This window comes from Lissotriton helveticus, chromosome 7, assembly GCF_964261635.1.
Source record: "Lissotriton helveticus chromosome 7, aLisHel1.1, whole genome shotgun sequence".
Taxonomy (NCBI): Eukaryota; Metazoa; Chordata; class Amphibia; order Caudata; family Salamandridae; genus Lissotriton; species Lissotriton helveticus.
In genome coordinates this window covers 1779252564-1779271249 of record NC_136068.1, presented here as the reverse complement: position 1 = coordinate 1779271249, position 18686 = coordinate 1779252564, and the positions used below count along the sequence as shown (strand labels likewise).

Genomic DNA, 18686 nt, shown 5'->3' with positions numbered 1-18686 from the left:
GAACCCACAACTCTATCCAGCCATACATGAAAGTCATGTACCGCTGAGTAGTAGGAGTAGATGCGGTCAGTGGGATGGAGGACCCACCACAGGTCCATTAACGCCCATTGCAACAGCCAGTCTGAAAGCGCCTGTGCAGTCAACACAGCTGCCGTTGTCCGGAGGAGTGGGAAGGATCTATCCATGTGCACACCAAGCACCGAGTTGAAATCCCCGCCTATTAGCCAAGGGAGTCCAACGTAAGGGGGGTCAGTCTTGTAGACAGTTCCACCAGAAACAAGTGTTGGTCTGTGTTCTGGGCATATATGGAGCCTAGGAGTACCTGCTGTCCATTGAGTGTCCCTTTCACTAAGGTGTGCCTGCCTGCAGGATCTATCATTGTCTCTGCGCAGCTGAACAGGGTGCCCACTCTCACCCAAATTAATGTGCCCCTCGCATGCGTCAAGTATGTTGTGCCATATATTTGTCCCCTTTAACGTTTGCGTAGCCTGTCCAGTTCCGGCTGGGTCATTTGTGTTTCCTGCAGCAGAGTGATTGCAGCTGAGTGTCTCTGGAGGTACGCAAATATGGAATAGCGACGCACAGGTCTGTACATGCCACGTATGTTCCATGTGATTATGTCATTTCTGGCTGAGTTGAGCAACTGGGACCGAGGGCGGGGTACACCACAGGGCATGGTGGTCAGGGGCATGAGTGAGCATGTCAGTATGCTGCAATAAAATCAATAAGAATAAGCAAACTGAAAACAACATAACATCTGGGGCAGACATTGCGCAATGTCTGTCCAAACCTCAACAACAAATGAGTAGTACAAACTAGGTCAGTGTGCTGCCTGTTGGGGTATGTGTACTAGTGGTGTTGAGTTATGGCCACGCCCTTAATTCCAGTTTGCGTGGTGCGCCATCTATCTATCATGGAAATCATCTCGTAACTTGCCTTCCAATGTTATGTGTGCTATGGCTAACAGCGGGCATGTTAGAACCCGCCAGCTCAATGTGAAATGTGTTGCATTTAACCCAGTGGGTCCTACTCGTCACATTTCAGCTAGCAATATCATAGGCGTCAATAAACAGAGTTCTATTTGCGTAAGCTGCTTACGTCAGCATCTGTCTTGGTAGTCCCACCTCATATGATACCATCAGCAGTCTGTAGGATAATTGTCGGCAAGTTGAGCTCTTCGGACATCTCTGTTGACGGCGACAAGGATCCACTGGCCACCAACATTTCCTGTATGTAGAAGTCCGGTCTTTCTTTAGGATGAGTAGATCCAAGAGTTGTGACTGCTGCCAGGGCGCCCTGTCTTTCCTTCCTCATGTTCTCCGGACTCGGTGCCGCAGTCCCTGGCTTTGCGTTCCTTAAGGGTCCTCGCCTTCATCATTTCCTGGGTCGTCTGCATGCTGTGTTGTCTCCTTCTGGGCTTGAGTGCCTCATGCCTGTCCACAACCCCGACTCCTCCAGCCAGTCCCACGCGTCTTCGGAAGAGGCAAAGAAGCAAGTCCCTTCTTTCGTGATCACTCACAGTCGGGCTGGGAACAGCAGCAAATAAGGCAATTCTAGAGTTCTGAGTTGGTATTTCACCGCCGTATAGTTACTCCTGTGTCTCTGCACTAAAGCAGTGTAGTCTGGGAAGAGCATAACCTGACTGCTGCTCACTGTGAGGTAATCCATCTTGCGTGTTTTTTACGGAGCACTGTATTTTTGTCCCTGTAATTTAGCAGTTTGAAAATGGGCGAGGTCTGGCTCCTGGTTGGGGTCTCTGTGCCGGCATGCGGTGGGCTCTCTCGACTGCAAATTGCATTGACAGTGTTCCTTGAGGTAGTAGATCGCGCAGCCACCGCTCTGTGAATTATTCCGGGTTTCTCCCTCCTTCGCCTTCCAGCAGGCCCACTACGAGAACGTTGTTGTGGCGGCAACGTCCCTCTGCATCTTCCACTCTGTCTTCCAGGTCGTGAACACAGTCTATCAAATCATGCAATGCAGCTGCATTGTTTTGCTTTATAAGTTGGAGTTCCTTCAGCGTTTGGCCTTGTGCCATGACTTTGTTGGTCAACTTGCGGTGGTCCACATGTAGTAAGGTGAAGTCCTAGGTGACTTTATCTATCAGGGTCTCTAGATATGTCCTTGTGTGATCTAACGCAGTCCCGATCCTTTCCACTGCTGCGACTACTGAGTTGATTTTGGCCTCCAGGGCGGTGGTCGCTGGCTCCATCCCCCCTCCAGTGCTCATATTGAAGGGGTCCAAACAGCCAGTGTGCAGAGACCCTTGCTGTAATTTGGCTCTCATCCGGCCCATTACAAGCTGCTGCGCCATGGGCATTCGCAATTAACTGCCAAGGGGGTCAAGACATTGTCTATAGTCACCACTATACTGCGGTGTGGTCAAGGCTATGCTCTCCGGTGGTGGATGCCCGTGTGGATACTGTCTCCACAGGCCACAAGGGTGTACGTGTGTGGGAGTGGGAGATTGCAGTGCTTGCTCACAGTCAGTGTTTCCACCCCGCACCTGTTCAGCTGTGCAATGTTGGACCAACTCCCAGAGTCCAGCTGAGGGGGTTGCGAGGTTCTCTGCGGTAATCTCAGCAGGCCGCTCGTGCCCTCTCAAGTCTATTCTGTTATCTCTCGATAGGCACTACTGGTGTGTTGATCTCAGACTGCTTACTGGTGCACAGTGCTGTTAGGTTGTACTGAAGATGTGGGACTGCTCTAGTCACAACCTTGAAGTGCCGTCGCCCTCACAGTGGCCCAGGCCCAGCCACATTGCACAGGGCCTCATAGTTCCATCTAAGCATGGGCTGAAAATGTGTTCCGCTCGTGAAATTTGCGAATATTTGGCAATTTCACAATCCGCAAATCGCGCGAAATTGTCAAACAATTCGCAATTCGTGAGTTGACAATTTTTTTTCCTTGTTCGCGCTTCAAAAATACAATCTCGCGCTCGCGTCGTTGAATTACCGTGATTCTGAGTTTGCCGAGTTGTTTTCCTCCCGATTTGCTTGCGCTGCGCCATTTTGTATCTGGCTGCGTGATCGCCATCTTGCACTGCGAGACTTTGAGAACGCAAATACGTCATAACGGCCCGCAATCACATATCGCGAGAGTAGACAATAGCGAATATGTAGATGCGGCGTTCAGCTGACATCCGGCGGGAGATTTGAACAGCTCGCTTTCACAAAGTCGTAAAAATTGCCATTCTGCACAAGAAATCTATCGCTGGCAGCATAAACCTTCTAAAAATGATGATTTGGATCAGAATAACTCCTCAGATTGACATTTGGCTGCACTTTTTTGTGCAAGCAGTCCATTTTTTGGGTTGGTGGGAGGAAGGAAGTGCCCCAGAGTCTCCAACTTCCTCTTCCTGTCCAGCATGCTCCTCCCAGTGCTTTGTCCATGTCCTGGTCACTTTTCATTTGGATCTGGAGCTGGAAGGATTACTCTTTGTGGCTGCTGCTGGATATTTGTATTTGAGGACTTTTTGTTTGGATCACTTTTTCAAACTTTAAAAAAAATATATTGTGGGTAGCCACAGTATCCATTAGGCCCAGGGTTAGTCATGGGTGCATGATACAACTGTTTCTGTGAGTTTTGTTGAACTTAAATATCATTTACGGCATGGATGGCATGGAATTGAATAGCTCACTGTTATATGTGGATGTTTTTTTTTAATTTTGGGGTGCGTGCTAAAGCCACACTAGCCAATAGGCCCAGGGGTAGTCAGTGGTGCATTGACCAAGTCTTTCTGTGGGGTCTCTTGAATTTAAACATCATTTAGGGCATGGATGGCATTGGATTGAGGTGATTTTTCTGTGTATTTCGATTTTTTGGGTGTTGTTGGGGCCTGGTCCAGGGCCTGGCCATGTGGGTGGGGGCCATTTTGAGGCCTGGTCCAGGGACTGGCCATGTGGGTGGGGGTGTAGGGGCCATTTTGATGCCAGGTAGTGTGCTTTGTGTCATAGACCTGCACCCAGTCTGCCTTGCTTTGATCCATTATGCCCAGAGGTAGCCAGTGGTGCATGAGCCAAGTCTTTCTGTGGGGTCTCTTGAATTTAAACATCATTTAGGGCATGGATGGACATGTGAGTGGGGGGGTATATTGTGTTGAGGCCAGGCAGTTTTTGCCATAGGCCAGAAAGGTTGCGGGCCAGTAGGCCTAGGGTTATGAATGGGTGCATGAAACAATTCTCTCTGTGTGGTCTCTCTTCTATTAATTTAATATACATTTTTATTTTGGGTCTTTCGGTTTTTGGGTGTGTTGTGTTAATAATAATAAATGCCTAGTGACAATAGTATTAATTGAAGCACGACATATGCAACATTTATTTACTGATGTTCCTCTGGCTTCCTTGCTTTTAGGTGCACAAAGACGGAGAACCAGGAATCATCCTCATCTTCATCACTTCTTGTAGTGCCAGGAAGAACTCCTGCTGCGGTGTGTGCACAACGTCACGTGACTTCACGTGAGGTCTCAGACAACTCTGCAACTCGTGCAACTGCGTCCTGCTGTTCTGACATCTGAAGAAGATGGGCCCAAAGAAAGGTAGCCGTAGCTCCTCTACCAAAAAAGTTGCCAGTGCCACTGCCAGTAAAAAGGAGCAGAAGAAGCAAGTGGCACCACTTACCAAGGAGACTGGTGTGCCGACCACCACTTTTTTTGGAAAAAAAAAAACTACGCCTGCAGCATCGGTGTCTGCCGGGGACAAAGCTGGGAGCAGCACCTCCGCTTCATTGGTCTCAGTGCCACCACGCCAAGTTAGGCCCAAGCCCATGAGTGCCGCAGAGGCAGCCACTTTAATTGCTCTTTCACCATCGACCAGTGATGTTGGCGTTAACTCATCGCAAAGTAGCATCCAATCAACGCAGGTTGTAAGTCATCTGACATAGGATATATTGCGCACACATACAGTTTCTGTTTCACCCACCCAGGCAGTACTCTTTTCTTTCTCCTTCCACCCATCCTTGCTTTAACCGGTCATGCATCAGATTCCTACCAGCCACCTCTGCCTGCATTCAAAAACACGTATCATTCTTTGCCAGTCATTAATTTAACTCGCTCCTCCTTCCTCCTTCCTCCTTCCTCCTTCCTTACACCCTTCTTTCCCTTTTCGTTCATCCCATCCATCAAGTTCATCTCTGATCTGACTTGGTTTCTGGATAAAACTTTCACAGCTGAGTTGAAGTCAAATTTAGAGGAAGCCATTGGTTACTCATCAACTCCCGCCACTAATGCTATTGCTAATGCGAAGTCAAGGGTGACTGTCTTCTACCTGGTTGACAAAAACTTAGTTCTAAATTTGTAAGACTTCTTAACAGTAAAGTGTACTTGTACTGTACAACATACACCCCTGCAGCGAGCCTACTCTGCAATCTCAATAAGTAAAGAATATAACAGCTTACCACTGCCCACCACTACCAAGGCATTCCCCACAGCAGTTCCTGCGGCCACTGGTGGCACCGCATCCACCCCTGGAGTGACCACCCCGGCGCTGGCCCCGGACTGGTGTATGTCTGTGCCGATGGTGTTCCGCCTAGAAAAAACATTTCATATTTTTAGATGCCATATACACCACTCCCTATTTTGTCTAGGAATTAAAATTTTTTTTACAAAATAAGGAAATTTAATTATTTGTGACTCTCTAGTCTAAACTAAAAGTTCCCCTTTCGGAAAGGGGGGGGGTGTTTTTATTTATGTTTAGCCATAAAATGCTACACTATTTGGCACAACTGATGAATGCTTGCTTTTTAACGCGCACCTTTTTTCGCATAACAGACAGAAGATTCCCTTCTACAAACAAGAGCAATATGTTACTCATCATCATCACCACCAGTACTTTAAGTTCCAACCAGGTGAGGGGTCTTCTACAATTAATGTGTAAATCAGCCACTGTTCAGTTTTCATGAGTTCACTGTTTCTCTTCTAGTATGAAGTTGATTTCAATAAATGTTTTTATATAAAGCACAATTGAAAATTAATATACAGAGTACACACAGAGCTAGTTGTTTTACTTTTAATAAACCTTTAAAACTTACATAGACTCTGTGGTTTTTGGTCATGAGTGAGTGAGCGAAAGGGTTTGCAATTTGCAAGCATGATTCCGTGACTCTGAGAGGTTGGGACTCTGACACCGTAGTCTTATGTTCTGGGTTGTATAATCATTGGGGACCATCGCTACATTCGGGAGCTAAATAATGACTCTGACACACTAGCTAGTTAGTAAGGAGATTGGGGGTTCAACGTCTGTTATGACTGAGGTATGTTGAAAGTCTAACTGCGCCTATTATCACCAATGCCCTATTTCTTGTCCATAGTACTGTATGTGCAGAATAGTCCCTGCAGCGGTAGTATTTTTGTCCTCCTATCCAATCAAAAAGTAAACTAGTATCTTATTCTTGGTGGCTATTGACATTTTATTGTTGGGAATTGTCAAAGCATAAACATTAAGAAGACTTCAATAGACATTATGGACAACCCAGAGGACTGCACTCAGTGCCTAGAGCTATTGCTGAATAGGAGTTTTATTTAACACCTTTTGCCAACTGTGCAAGCTAAGCTAGCTACACAGACAGACTAATAATAATAAATAGTAGTAGCACAGAGAGTCATAGCAGAGGCAGGATAAGAATTTAGAAACAGTCTACAAGAAGATCAAAGACGATTTGGGAAAAATAGAATTAGGATGAATATTTTTAAAAATTAGGTGCTGTAAAAGTTAGGGAAGAATATTTATTAATATTAACAGGAAAACTTACTGGGGCCAGCAGAAGAGCCCTCAGTGGACCGATCCTGGCCTTCCTGCTCCGCCGGCGCCGCCACCTCTGTCCTCTTGCCCCTGGGAGGTGCTGATGTACATGAAAGAAAGACACAAACATGGATGATCGTTGTCAATGAAATCAAACATTTCAAAAAAACAATAACAAATTATTTCGGGGAAATAAACAACAATTGCACTAAATGTATTGACCTACCTGATGTGGTCTACTAGGATATTAGTATTTCTGGATTCCCGGACTGTCTACTTGGAAAGTTATGTAACTCACTAAACCAACTATAAAAAGGTTCTACTAGGACTGGCAGCACTCAGCAGCACGCGAAGTGACAGACACAGTCCGTCATGATTGCAGACCACTAAAAATGTTCCTACTAAATAACACTATCTCCTCTTAGTTGTATGAGTAGAAAGGAAGGACTGGACTTGAGTCTCTAGTCTCTAGCATTATGCAGTTCTGTAAAGTACACTCATACATAATCACTCGGGTCAAATGAGCACAAAATTGAAAACAAGTAAGCATAGTAGCACCGCCACTGAGCAGGCGAGCACCTGCAATCACAGAAGCTTTTAAAGCATAATTTACTTTCAATGTAATTGGCAGCATTCTTGCTCTTCGGAAAAAACATATATTTGCAATATAACACAGAGCAGAAGAAAACAAAGTAGTTATTAAATAGCTACTAGTACTCACCAATCCCAGGGATCTCGACGCCAAGCAGGTCGAGCAGGTCTTGTTCCCGGTCCAGTATGTCGGACCACCGGTGCGTCACCTTGTTGTACGTGCGCCGGACCCCTGACTCCCGATACAAGGCCCGGCACACCTTACCCCATAGCTGGCGACGCTCCTGGAGGCCGTACCCGGTACCGCACCTGCCACCTGCTGCGATGGTCTTGGGGATGTGGCTCTGCACGAAGAAGACCAGTGCCGCCAACTCCACCGCGCTGAAGATCTCCCTGGGAATTACAGATGCCCCCCTTATACGCCCGCAGGGGAGCCGGCTGCGGTGTGCGGGACTCTTCCCCTTGGACTTGCCGGCTCCCTTTGCCATGGTCCTGGGTTAAAGAAAAGAATAGAGAAAAAGTAAATAAAAGAAAAGAGAGAGTTAGAAAAAGTAGTTATTAAAGTAATGAAAAGTAGAAAAAAACACAAAATATAGATGTACAAAAATAGAGAGATAGATAATGAGTAAAAAGATAAAAAAAAGTTCAACCAAACAAAGGATCAAAGAGATTGAAGGCATGCCCAGAACCATAGCAATAAATGAAAAACAAGATGGCCGCCCCCATTGCAACCAGGTGGGTAAGTATGCGCGATATTTTCCTTGTGAGCACGCAAAAACGGATACGAACACGCAACTGCGACCAGAAACAGGAAATGCGCAACACAAGCATGCAACTAGCGACCGGAAATGGGAATACGCAACGCGAACAGTGAAAAACAAGACGGCCGCGCCCATATACGACTGCATGGGTAACTTCGTGGGAGCCGCGGTGAAAAAAATGCCGCGAACTCCCAAAAATAATAAAATCCGCAATCTCACATAAGTTCACGTATTTTGCGAACCGCGAGTACGCTTTCGTGCAAATTCATGTATCGTGAATTCACAAAATGTTCCCATACTTAGTTCCGTCACCCTACAGCCACACGCCTTTCGCCACAGCAAGCCATCTCCAAGAGCCACAATTTACCAGGGCCCGTGTCACTCAATTTCAATGGGGTGCTCTGTGCGTGTGCTATGCCCGCTAGGCTACAGGGTCCCGCACGAGTTCCAGTCTTGTGTCTGTCGCTCCCACCGGCTCAGGCAGCCCCCCTCCAATCGGCTGTTGACTCCACATGGCCCCAGCGTGCGGGCCCCTACATAGTGTTGCCACTATAATCCGTGTTCCGGCAGTCAGGGGCTGCGGGCAGGGGAGTTGATTGGGCACCTCAGTGTCCCCAGCAGCAGTCTCTGCACGATGTTAGTGCCATGCTCCACCCCTCTCCTCTGCTACCATTGCCGCCGCCCTGCATGGGCAAACATATCTCAGGGGGGTCGGTTGCCACCCCCTTTATTGAGTCAGCTACATCTTCAGGAGGGTGTTGTAGCTCAATTCCGGGCCTCTCTCTTTTGGCGGCAGTCCTGTCGCGCGATGCCAGGCCCGGGAAAAAAAGGCCCTCACAGCTCCGGGTGCTGACACCTAGGCGCAGGCTTTCCTCCTCCAGCATCAGTCTCCTGTGTATGGCAGACAGGGACATACAGTTCCGGAGAGTGGCGTTCCTCAAAGCCAGTCTCCCGCTTGTGGTGGTGTCCTTACTCCGCTGCAGCATTTCCTGGCAGAGGCCCCCCACAGCACCGGGTGCAGGCACTCAGGCGTGGGCGGCCATTCCCCAGCACCAGGCATCCGCGCTCAGCCTCACAGTGTATAGGGCCGTAGAGCTCCGGGAGGCGACGCGGCCAAGTACCGGGTACCCTCCTTCCATGCGGCGCCAGGTCCTGGTGAAGGTTCCCCACAGCACCAGTCTCAGGCAGTCAGGCGCAGACGTCCATCTTCTAGCACCGGTCGTCCGCGCATGGCCACACAGTGGATAGGGCTGTGGAGCTTCAAGAGGTGGCACAGACAAGTACCAGGTCTCCTGCCTGTAGTGGTGCTCTCTTCACGCAGCATTAGGTCCGTGCGGATGCAGCCCACAGCTCCAGTCGCAGGCATTCAGGCGCGGGTGGCCATCTTCTACCACCAGGCGCCCGCGCGCGTCCACACTACGGCCAGGGACAGATGTTCGTTGCTTACATATTCATGGCATCAATGGGTCAATTAGCCCAGTATTATAATCAGCAGGTGCCGCTGGGTTTCAGGGGTACAGTCCCAATCAGCATTCGTTGAGATGGCGCTTGTGCAGGATAAATATATTGGAGTTTTAGGGGATGGTGAATGGAGCTTAAGATTTGTGTCTGCCATTTTGGCTAGCTAGCCACACCCCGTAAAAAACATTATTTCCTTTAATGGAATACTTTTGTGTTCCGGAACCCTGGGACTTGTTATGGTTTCTTCTCCACTTTTTTTCAGTTCTTAGATTTAGAAATTGAGTCACCAGATTTTACAATTCTATGTGATTTTAGTATGCACCTAGAACACTCTGTGAATACGGACGCGACATGTCTCATGCTGCTTAGTCTAGGGTTGGAACAACGGGTAAATGAACCAAAGCATCAGGAAGGTCATCTTCTTGATGGGATCTTTTCTGACTGCCTCACTTATCCACACCAACAGTCCTACCCTTGCTATGGTGTGATCATAGAGCAGCTAGTTTTATTTTAATGTAGCCTCTTTAAAGACACCTCAGAACAAAATGGATCCAGCAAGGCTTTCACATAACTGGCATCTGATAAAGGAGATATCACTAGAAGCTACCTTATCAGAAACACAGCCTTGCATAAACACGGAACCCGACAAAGCAGGTAACCTATTAGGGTTGGCTGGAGAACGCCACAGATAAAATTGCACCAATCAAACCCCATAGGAGAAACCAGGACATCCCCTGCAAACCTTGGTTCACAGAAAGCCTAAGACTGCTTAAACAAGCATGTTGCTGGCAGGAAAGGAAATGGGGGCGTTATTATGAGGACTCATAAAAAAAGTAGTTATGAGCCTATTTTAGCCTCATATGAAAAATGTATTTTTAAAGAAAAATCCAAATACTTAATTCAGAAGATAGAAACTTTCAAAAACTCTACAAAAGAACTTTTTGTATCTGTCAAACAGCTTTCTAAACCTCTCCAAAAGGGGTTTCAGGGAATGGATCAAACTTTTTGTAATTCACTGGCCTTAAGATAAGGTTAAGTCGGTCTTTAATCTTTTTTCCTCTAATCCTTTGAATGATCATAACGACTACCCAATGTAAGACCATTGAATGTCATGTTGACTCCCAACTCAATAATAATGAATGCAAGTCTCATTTAATCTCTTTCCCTGAACGTTCCCAGGGCCAAATTAAAACCATCCTCCTGCAAACTAAATCAGGCTCTCCACACAATCCATGCCCACCAAAAACCACACATTTAGTGGCTGACACTATTTTCAGACTACCTAACAGATATTTTTAATCTTATGGTTAGGTCATGAAAATTCTCTAGCACCTGGAAAATAGCGCATATTCTCAGTTTAATCAAAAAAGGCAACATAAATCCTCTAGATCCTGGGAAATATTGTCCTATTTCCAGATTTCCTGTTCCGGCAAAAATAATCGAGAAAGCTCTTAAATCACAGATCACAGCTTTTATCGAGGACCAGATCCTTGCCAAATCGGATTTAGGAAGCATCACAACACTGAATTGGCTTTGATAAGTGCCTCAGAACAGATTCGGGCTACTGGGGCCCTTGCAATGCGAAATGCATTGGGTTTAATAAACTGCTTTGGAGAAACAATGCATCTGTACGTGTTCTTGAGGAGAGGTCCGCATGGACACAACTTGAACATGAGAAACCTTTGAAAATAGCATCACCTTGCGTGTGGCAAAAAGGGGACCAATGTGAAAGAGCGGATTAAATATGAGTACAATGTGAAAAATGGAGTATAATGTGTTGGATGTAATTGAAGAGACAGTATAGGGCTGTGCCACTGGTTTTGGGACGGAACTCCACCCCATAAACGAAGTATTTTAGAACAGACATCAAAACAGATCCTTTTTGGGGTATATATTCATGCCCTTGATTTCCATCAGATTTCTGAGCAATAAATAGAGTTTTAGGTAATCCATGTCAGTGATTCAGTTCAGATTTCAGATTGTGTTCCGAATCTTCCACTCCATTAGAGTGTTGGCTACTTCCGGGATGTTGCTTTTGGTGTATTTTTTTTAGCATATTACTCTTCTACGGTGCATACTTTGGACTAAGCCATCTTCAGGTGTTTATAACAGCTGCGACTAAGAGCTCTCACACAGAAACTGTTTGTGTTTAAGTCACAGCTATAACTGCAAAGGCCACACCCATTTCAGAGATCCCCCATATTTTAACCCATTTGAGCTCTGCATGCAGTTCTTCTTAAGAGTACAGCTATGTCAGTTGTGCCTATGTACCTCAAGCAAGGAGTCATTTGCCCGTTACCTTGACCTGTTAACATGTTTCAGGTTCGACGGTACTCACATATCTATGACCATGTTGTTTCTGTTCCACTCTACCCGTTTTCACTCCCATGAAATAAGTGTATTCTTTCTTTAATGTACAACACTGTTTTTCAAAATGTAAAATGCTGCTGCATTTAAATAAATGCATATTTTATTTTATTTAATAAATAAAAGCTTATTTTATGTTAGCATTCTTGTCTAGTGCTCTTAGACACAGCATATCAGTTCGCTGTACAATTATACATCATTATGCACAGCTTTTTACTGGGATCTGTTAATAAGTAACATTAAGAAATAACTGATAACAATGATGCATCATCCATGAGGGTTACCTTTTTTGTGGCTTGTTCTAGTGTAGGTGGCACACTGGTCCGCCATGCCTACACAGAGAAGGTCGTCCACAGGTTTACATTCATTAGCGGAATTGTTCAAGGAGCAAGTTGGACACTTATATCCGTTCTCCGTCACATTTACAGGAGGCACTAAAGGGACAAGGAATATACATCTCAGTTTTTTTCCCACTACATTTGAGGAATTGAAAACATCATAAAAGGTGTTGATTTCTGACCCAACATCAACGGGATATGAGGACCTGTCTTTACATGGACCACATCACTCCCTGTAAGACTGTCCCAGTTAGCCACCTCCATTAGGTAGCTAGGAACCCCAGTGTACATTCCTGGACAAACATACATTATCCAGACTGGGAAATAAGCAAGTCCATCAATACATCTCCTCTACTGTGGACGTGCAGCACCAAAGGTACTGCCAGTCTCACCTGCAATGCATGGATTAACATTTTCCCCAGAACCTCTGACCACAACATTGTTGCCCATGGACTCCACAGGATAAACCTTGGAGCCAACACCATATACTTCATAGAATGTCGACTGTGAGGCCTTTTCACTCTCCACTGGGATAGTGAAGCCACACCATCAAGTCTTATTCTTGGAGAAGTATTTAATAGAGATTAAGATATAGCCCGATAAAGTAAATAACACTCAACAAACTCAAGATGGCACAGTCTTTTATTTACATGTGTGTCAAATAGTAAATTAAACACAATACAAAGAGAACCCTGAAAGGCCCCAACACTTTCTTGGGTTGAGGAATAACCTAGAGCACTCATATAGTGTTCATACATGTGGTTGCTAAAACTTTGGTGTTCCAATGGGCTATGATTGAGTTGAGTCAGGGAAATTTGGGACTTTCTACAAGTGATGCAATGTTACATTATTGCAACAATCTTATGATTTTTCCAAATCTGTTTTAAAGGCTCTGGCCTTGGGTGGACTAGTCTGCTGGTAGAAGCTTCAGCTACTCCATTTTTAGTCAGTACCCTTTTTTAAAACCTATTAAGGCTGTCATCTCTGCACAGCCTCTCTCTCACATGTACTTTATTTTGTTTTATAGCACCTCTCATACCATTGTAGGTTGTTGAAACACTACACACACACTCACATACAGAGAAAATTTACCATACATGTGTATTAAGAGTATAGAAACTGTTACATAAGGCAAAGGGGACTATAAGATGTAGGATTCACATGCTACTTATGCTGGGAGGCAGGTTTTAAGAGTGCTTGGTCTGGAGAAGCACACATCTAGGATTCAGAACATAACACAGTGGTTAGGGTTGACTTTATTAATAAGAATGTATTTCTACCCAAACAAACCTGTTTTTTTTAGCAAAATCAGGATAAAGAAAGATTGGGAAAAACATAACTTTCTAACCTATACCATCCATATTTATACAGCTCTTTGTTGGCAGTTCATAGCTCACTGTGCTAGGTTACCATTGCAACCTATGAACTGTACAGTTACAAAATAATCTCTGTGACTAAAGAAGTAGCCAACTGAGCTATGCACATAAAATACTGTTGTGAGAAAATGCATAGTACATGTTCTTTGCAGCAGGCATATTAATCCTCTGGACTACCTTCGGTGAGTCAAAACTGGCACTAGCCAAAACTCCCATCTCTTGCCAGCAGGTACTTTAATCACTAGAGTAATCTTAACACTTTTATTGTTGCCTGAAAACTGCTGAATACAGAAGAAACTTGCTGTGCTTTTTTTTAGTAAATTCCACTTTGCTGGCACTTTCAACTTACAGCAATGACTTAGATTCTTGTAGGATCTAGTGCTGGTATTTCTCTTCCTCAACCATATATGAAGGCACCTAAGATAGCACTCCTGTCATACCTAGACCTACCAAGCCACTTCCATGTCACACGGTGGAAACGGTGCACAGACATAATATCGACTCCAAAATATCGTTTGGACAGAATATCGAGTTTTAAATATCGTTTGGACAAAATATCGACTAGACAGAATATCGACAGCCAAAATATCGTTTTTAAGGTAAGTGAAGTAATATCGACTGTAAATAATATAGACAGTGAAAATATCCAAGTATATAATCTAGATAGTAAAAAATATAGTTTTTTAAATAATATTTAATTATTTATAGTGTTTTTATGTTATAATATGTGTGAAAAGTGTCATTTTATTTTATAATTAATTTTAATTTATGATTTTTTTTAATTATTGTGTAATTTTATTCTGTAGCGGGTTGTGGGTTTATAGGGGAATAGGGTGGGAAGTAATTTAATTATAATTAATTAAATATGTAAATTTATTAATTGGTAGTAATAATTAATTAATTGGTAATTAAATAATATATGTTAATTATTTAAAATGTAATTGGTAATTAATTTAATTTAATTGATTAATTGCTAATTATGTAAATTAAAATAATGTATTTTCTGTAGCGGGTTGTGGGTTTATAGGGGAATAGGGTGGGAAGTAATTTAATTATAATTAATTAAATATGTAAATTTAATAATTGGTAGTAATATTTAATTAATTGTTAATTAAAAAATATTTGTTAATTAATTAAAATGTAATTGGTAATTAATTTAATTTAATTGATTAATTGCTAATTATGTTAAATTAAAGGGGTATTTTTAGGGTTCAGGGTCAGTTTTTAGTTTTTGGGTAAAGGGGTATTTTTAGCGTTCAGGGTCAGTTTTTAGTTTTTGGGTAAAGGGGTATTTTTTGGGTTCAGGGTCAGTTTTGGGTTTTTGGGTAAAGGGGTATTTTTAGGGTTCAGGGTCAGTTTTTAGTTTTTGGGTAAAGGGGTATTTTTAGGGTTCAGGGTCATTTTTGGGTTTTTGGGGTACATATACAATATTGGCTATTATTTAATTAAATTTTGTTACTATATATATATGTTTTAAGAAATATGATTAAAAATATTATTTTTTTACTTTCATTAATTATTTAATTATTAAAAGTTATTTTAAGTATTGTTAATTATATTTTAGTAATTAATTTTTTATATTAATGTAATTAAACATTGTTTTTAGTAAAGTCGATATTTTTTACAACGATATTTTTGTAAACGATATTTTGTACTCGATATTTTTGTACTTACCTGTTTGTACATACAAACTCGATATTTTGGTTGTAGATATTTTTTCCTCGATATTTTGGGTAGTCGATATTTTGGTAGTCGATATTATTTCAGTGATCCGGTGGAAACATACTCCAAGTAGTTTTCATGTGGCCCCTTGTGCTCAGTTTTTTTTCCAGGAGTTTTATTTAGCAGAAACTTGACCCGAAGGTACCAGATATCAGAGCGCTTTACATGAGCACCAGTTGCATTACACAAGATCACATTCATTTTTTGTTAGGCACGGGGAGATTACGTGATTTGCCCAGAATTACAGGATGTTGGGCTTCATTGCAGAGACTCGAATCTGGTTCCCCAGATTTGAAGTCAACCGCCCTTGCCTTTAGACCACGTCCTCTCTCTAGAAGGTTAGCACTACCTCCACTTCTAAGACCCTAGCCCACCAGGTATTCTATACCTAGACATTATTTTAGGGCAACAGTACCTGGCCTGGTCTCATCATTCATCCTCAGCTAGACATTGCTGATAGCCTCATCAGTTGCAATGATTATGTATGTGACAGGGGATTGTGAGGACATTCTTTGACTGGCCTACTGTTTCTGAAAGAGACATAGTTGGACAGGGAGTGGTGGTGTTACAAGTGAGCCAACCTGATGCTGTTTACAGACACAGGCTCCAGGTGTTTCTGGCTGTTGGTTGGGGTTTGAGGTTTGGTACCTTATCTCCTATCCAATCCACCCACAGCAAGATCTATTACCTCAGAGGGGCTTCTAAAGTTACTCCGATTAATCTGCTGGACTGAAACCTGTACAGCTGGGTGATTATTTGGGACATTACACTTTAAGTGACCATGTGCCCCACAGAAATAATGCCTATACCTATTGACCTGAGGTGCCTCCTTCCTTCCTCCGCCATTCACATTTTTGAGAAACTTAAAAAAGGGAATTACTGTTTTTATTCTTGACATTTCGACCTTTTGCCACATGTTCTTGCCACCAAGGTTGCTTCATCTGGTCTCCCTGTTCACAACTCACTTATTAGAATGTGCTGTAAATAGTGTATTGCCAATGCTCAGTGAATCAATCATGACAAAGAGTTTCTGAACTAAGTAGCAAAATTGATTTATGCACATCAGATTAAGCAATCCATGGAAGATTGTCAGTTAATTTCCCTTTGCATACTGCCCAAACTTAAAAAATTCTCTCAATAAATGCTTTCCAATTCACATTCTGTATCTTCTTAGGACCTTTAAATAGTTTTAATACTGATTGGAACATTGGAATGATGGATGCTCCATTGAAAACAATGGAGTGCTCAGGGCTTCTCACGCCCGGTTGAAGCACTGAGCATCAACATTCCAATGCTTAATAAAGACCTCATGATGCCCAAGGGGATTTCAACCCCCTCGGCTCCGTGTAACAGATTAGAACATTTAGCCCTCTATGGGAGGAATGTTCTAATAGCCTTAGAGCCCTCCGTAGTCGAATCTACTGGCCATTAAAGGCCTACGTCCTTGTTAAAGGCCCTTGAATTTGGCTTGGACCTTTAACACTGCAGGAGGCCTTTAATGGCCAAGTAGAGTCTGTTATTGCGGGCTCTAAGGCCATATTAATGTTCCACCCAATTCCGAAAATGATAGAAACCTTCAGGCGGGTCTACTATGCTCCATTGGATCTATGTTGCCTTGTAAAGAAAGTGCTTAGTAAAGCAACTATATTTTCGTATCTACACATTATGGAAACAGGCTAGCTGCCAGTTAAAAAATAGTCACCAATGAACTTACTGGACATGGAGGGGTACTAGTCTGAGATGCATCTCTCCCCGTAAGGCACTACAGTGGCAGTTGGAAGCTCATACTGTCTCAATTCTAGGGCAAGCTTCATCTCCTGTATCTTCCTCTTTCTGCTAAATGTCTTCCACTCTGTCCATTTCATTCTGTTTTATCCTGTGTGTCTTTTATTTTTTTTCACTAGTAAGCCTTTGTTTCTTGATTTGAAACTCTACATCCCACTTGCGCGCTTTGAACCTCCACCTTTCCCTTTATCTTTTAAAGTGGGCAACCCTATCTATAAGGGAAAGCAATGCTGCGGGATTTGGTATGTACCCAGTGGGGGGAACCAGGGGCACAGGAATAGCAAAGGTGGAGAGCCAGAATCTGAAGAGACTATACCTACTGCTATTTCTATGCTTGTGATGACGATATTTTCACTATTAAAGCTTTTGAAATTCATACTTATATTAACATTTAACACGCAGATTTACTAGGTGTATACTATTCGCGTTTAGACTGACAACAGCTAATGTATGCCTTTCAAAAGGGTTAGTGCAGTGTCTGGCTGCCATCTTGTTCCATCTTGTGTATCTTTCTTTATTTCAGGAGAAAATGAACCAGCAATCGCAAATGGTGCCACTTTTGTTTTCTGTTCTATGTGTAAAGTTGTCTTTACACATTCTCTTCAGAACACACTAACAATCATGTGCAGAGCATTTCTCGGATCAAGCATATATCATTATGTTCCAGATAACCGTAAGTAGAAAGTATGTTTAGAGTTGGATCATTGCGCAGTAGCCTGTGAAAACAATACATTTGTGTTATCTTCATGTCCCCTAAAGTGATTGACCCTTCGTGTGAGAATCATGGGCAGGTGTATCAAGTGTTGGAATTGTGTGATTTAAACGGATGCAATGTAGACAGAGATTCAGGTGCATACCACAGATGCCCTTTCACTTGCCTTTACAGCAGAATCCTTTTTACTGACATCCTAACAGAACCTTTCCATGACTTAGCAAGGTAGGGTGGTCTCTTTATGGTAGAACAGACCTTGCTTACTTTGCCTTTAAGACGTATAATAATGTTAATTCATGATCTTTGATTTGCTTTGAATATATTGACTAGCACATTTATCTATTGAATAAAAACAGATTTGATGATTTGAGTTTAAAACTTTGCTAAATCTTTGATAAACCATTATGGTTTTAAAACTTAACCACTCTCTGTCTTACTTGTGGAGCCAAATGGGTTTTACGTTATTGACTTGTATTGATGATTGATGCCAGCCTCAGTCAGAACTGAAGATTCATCGAAGAGTGCTTTCCAAACCTAAATTTGTACAAGACTTTTCAAGGAGCAAAGCACTCTTTCACTGGTCACATTATGGACATAATATCACATCAAAAATTCAGTCACAAAAATCTGCCTTATGCAGCCCTGCATATGTCAGCAGCATTCTGTACAAACTGCTTTCAGCTGATTGCTTGTCCTTTAATTGGTGCATGTGCAGTTCTTCTTTGACGGTCCTATTAAGATTTGTCAAATAACTGCAAATGTATCCAATAATAAGTCTGCGGATTGAACTACCTGCTGGGTTCTAAAAGTATGTGTTGGTAACACTACTATGGTGGATT

General features: G+C 43.1%; 1 protein-coding gene across 1 annotated transcript in view; it reads right to left on the bottom strand.

The window, feature by feature from the left end:
* The window catches only part of LOC144767708 (phospholipase A2 inhibitor and Ly6/PLAUR domain-containing protein-like), a 151704-nt gene that overhangs the window by 85501 nt on the left and 47517 nt on the right, over nt 1–18686 (bottom strand). Inside the window, exon 4 of the mRNA XM_078651097.1 lies at nt 12199–12348. Coding sequence (XP_078507223.1) covers nt 12199–12348 — 150 coding nt within the window. The remainder of the gene's footprint in view (nt 1–12198; nt 12349–18686) is intronic.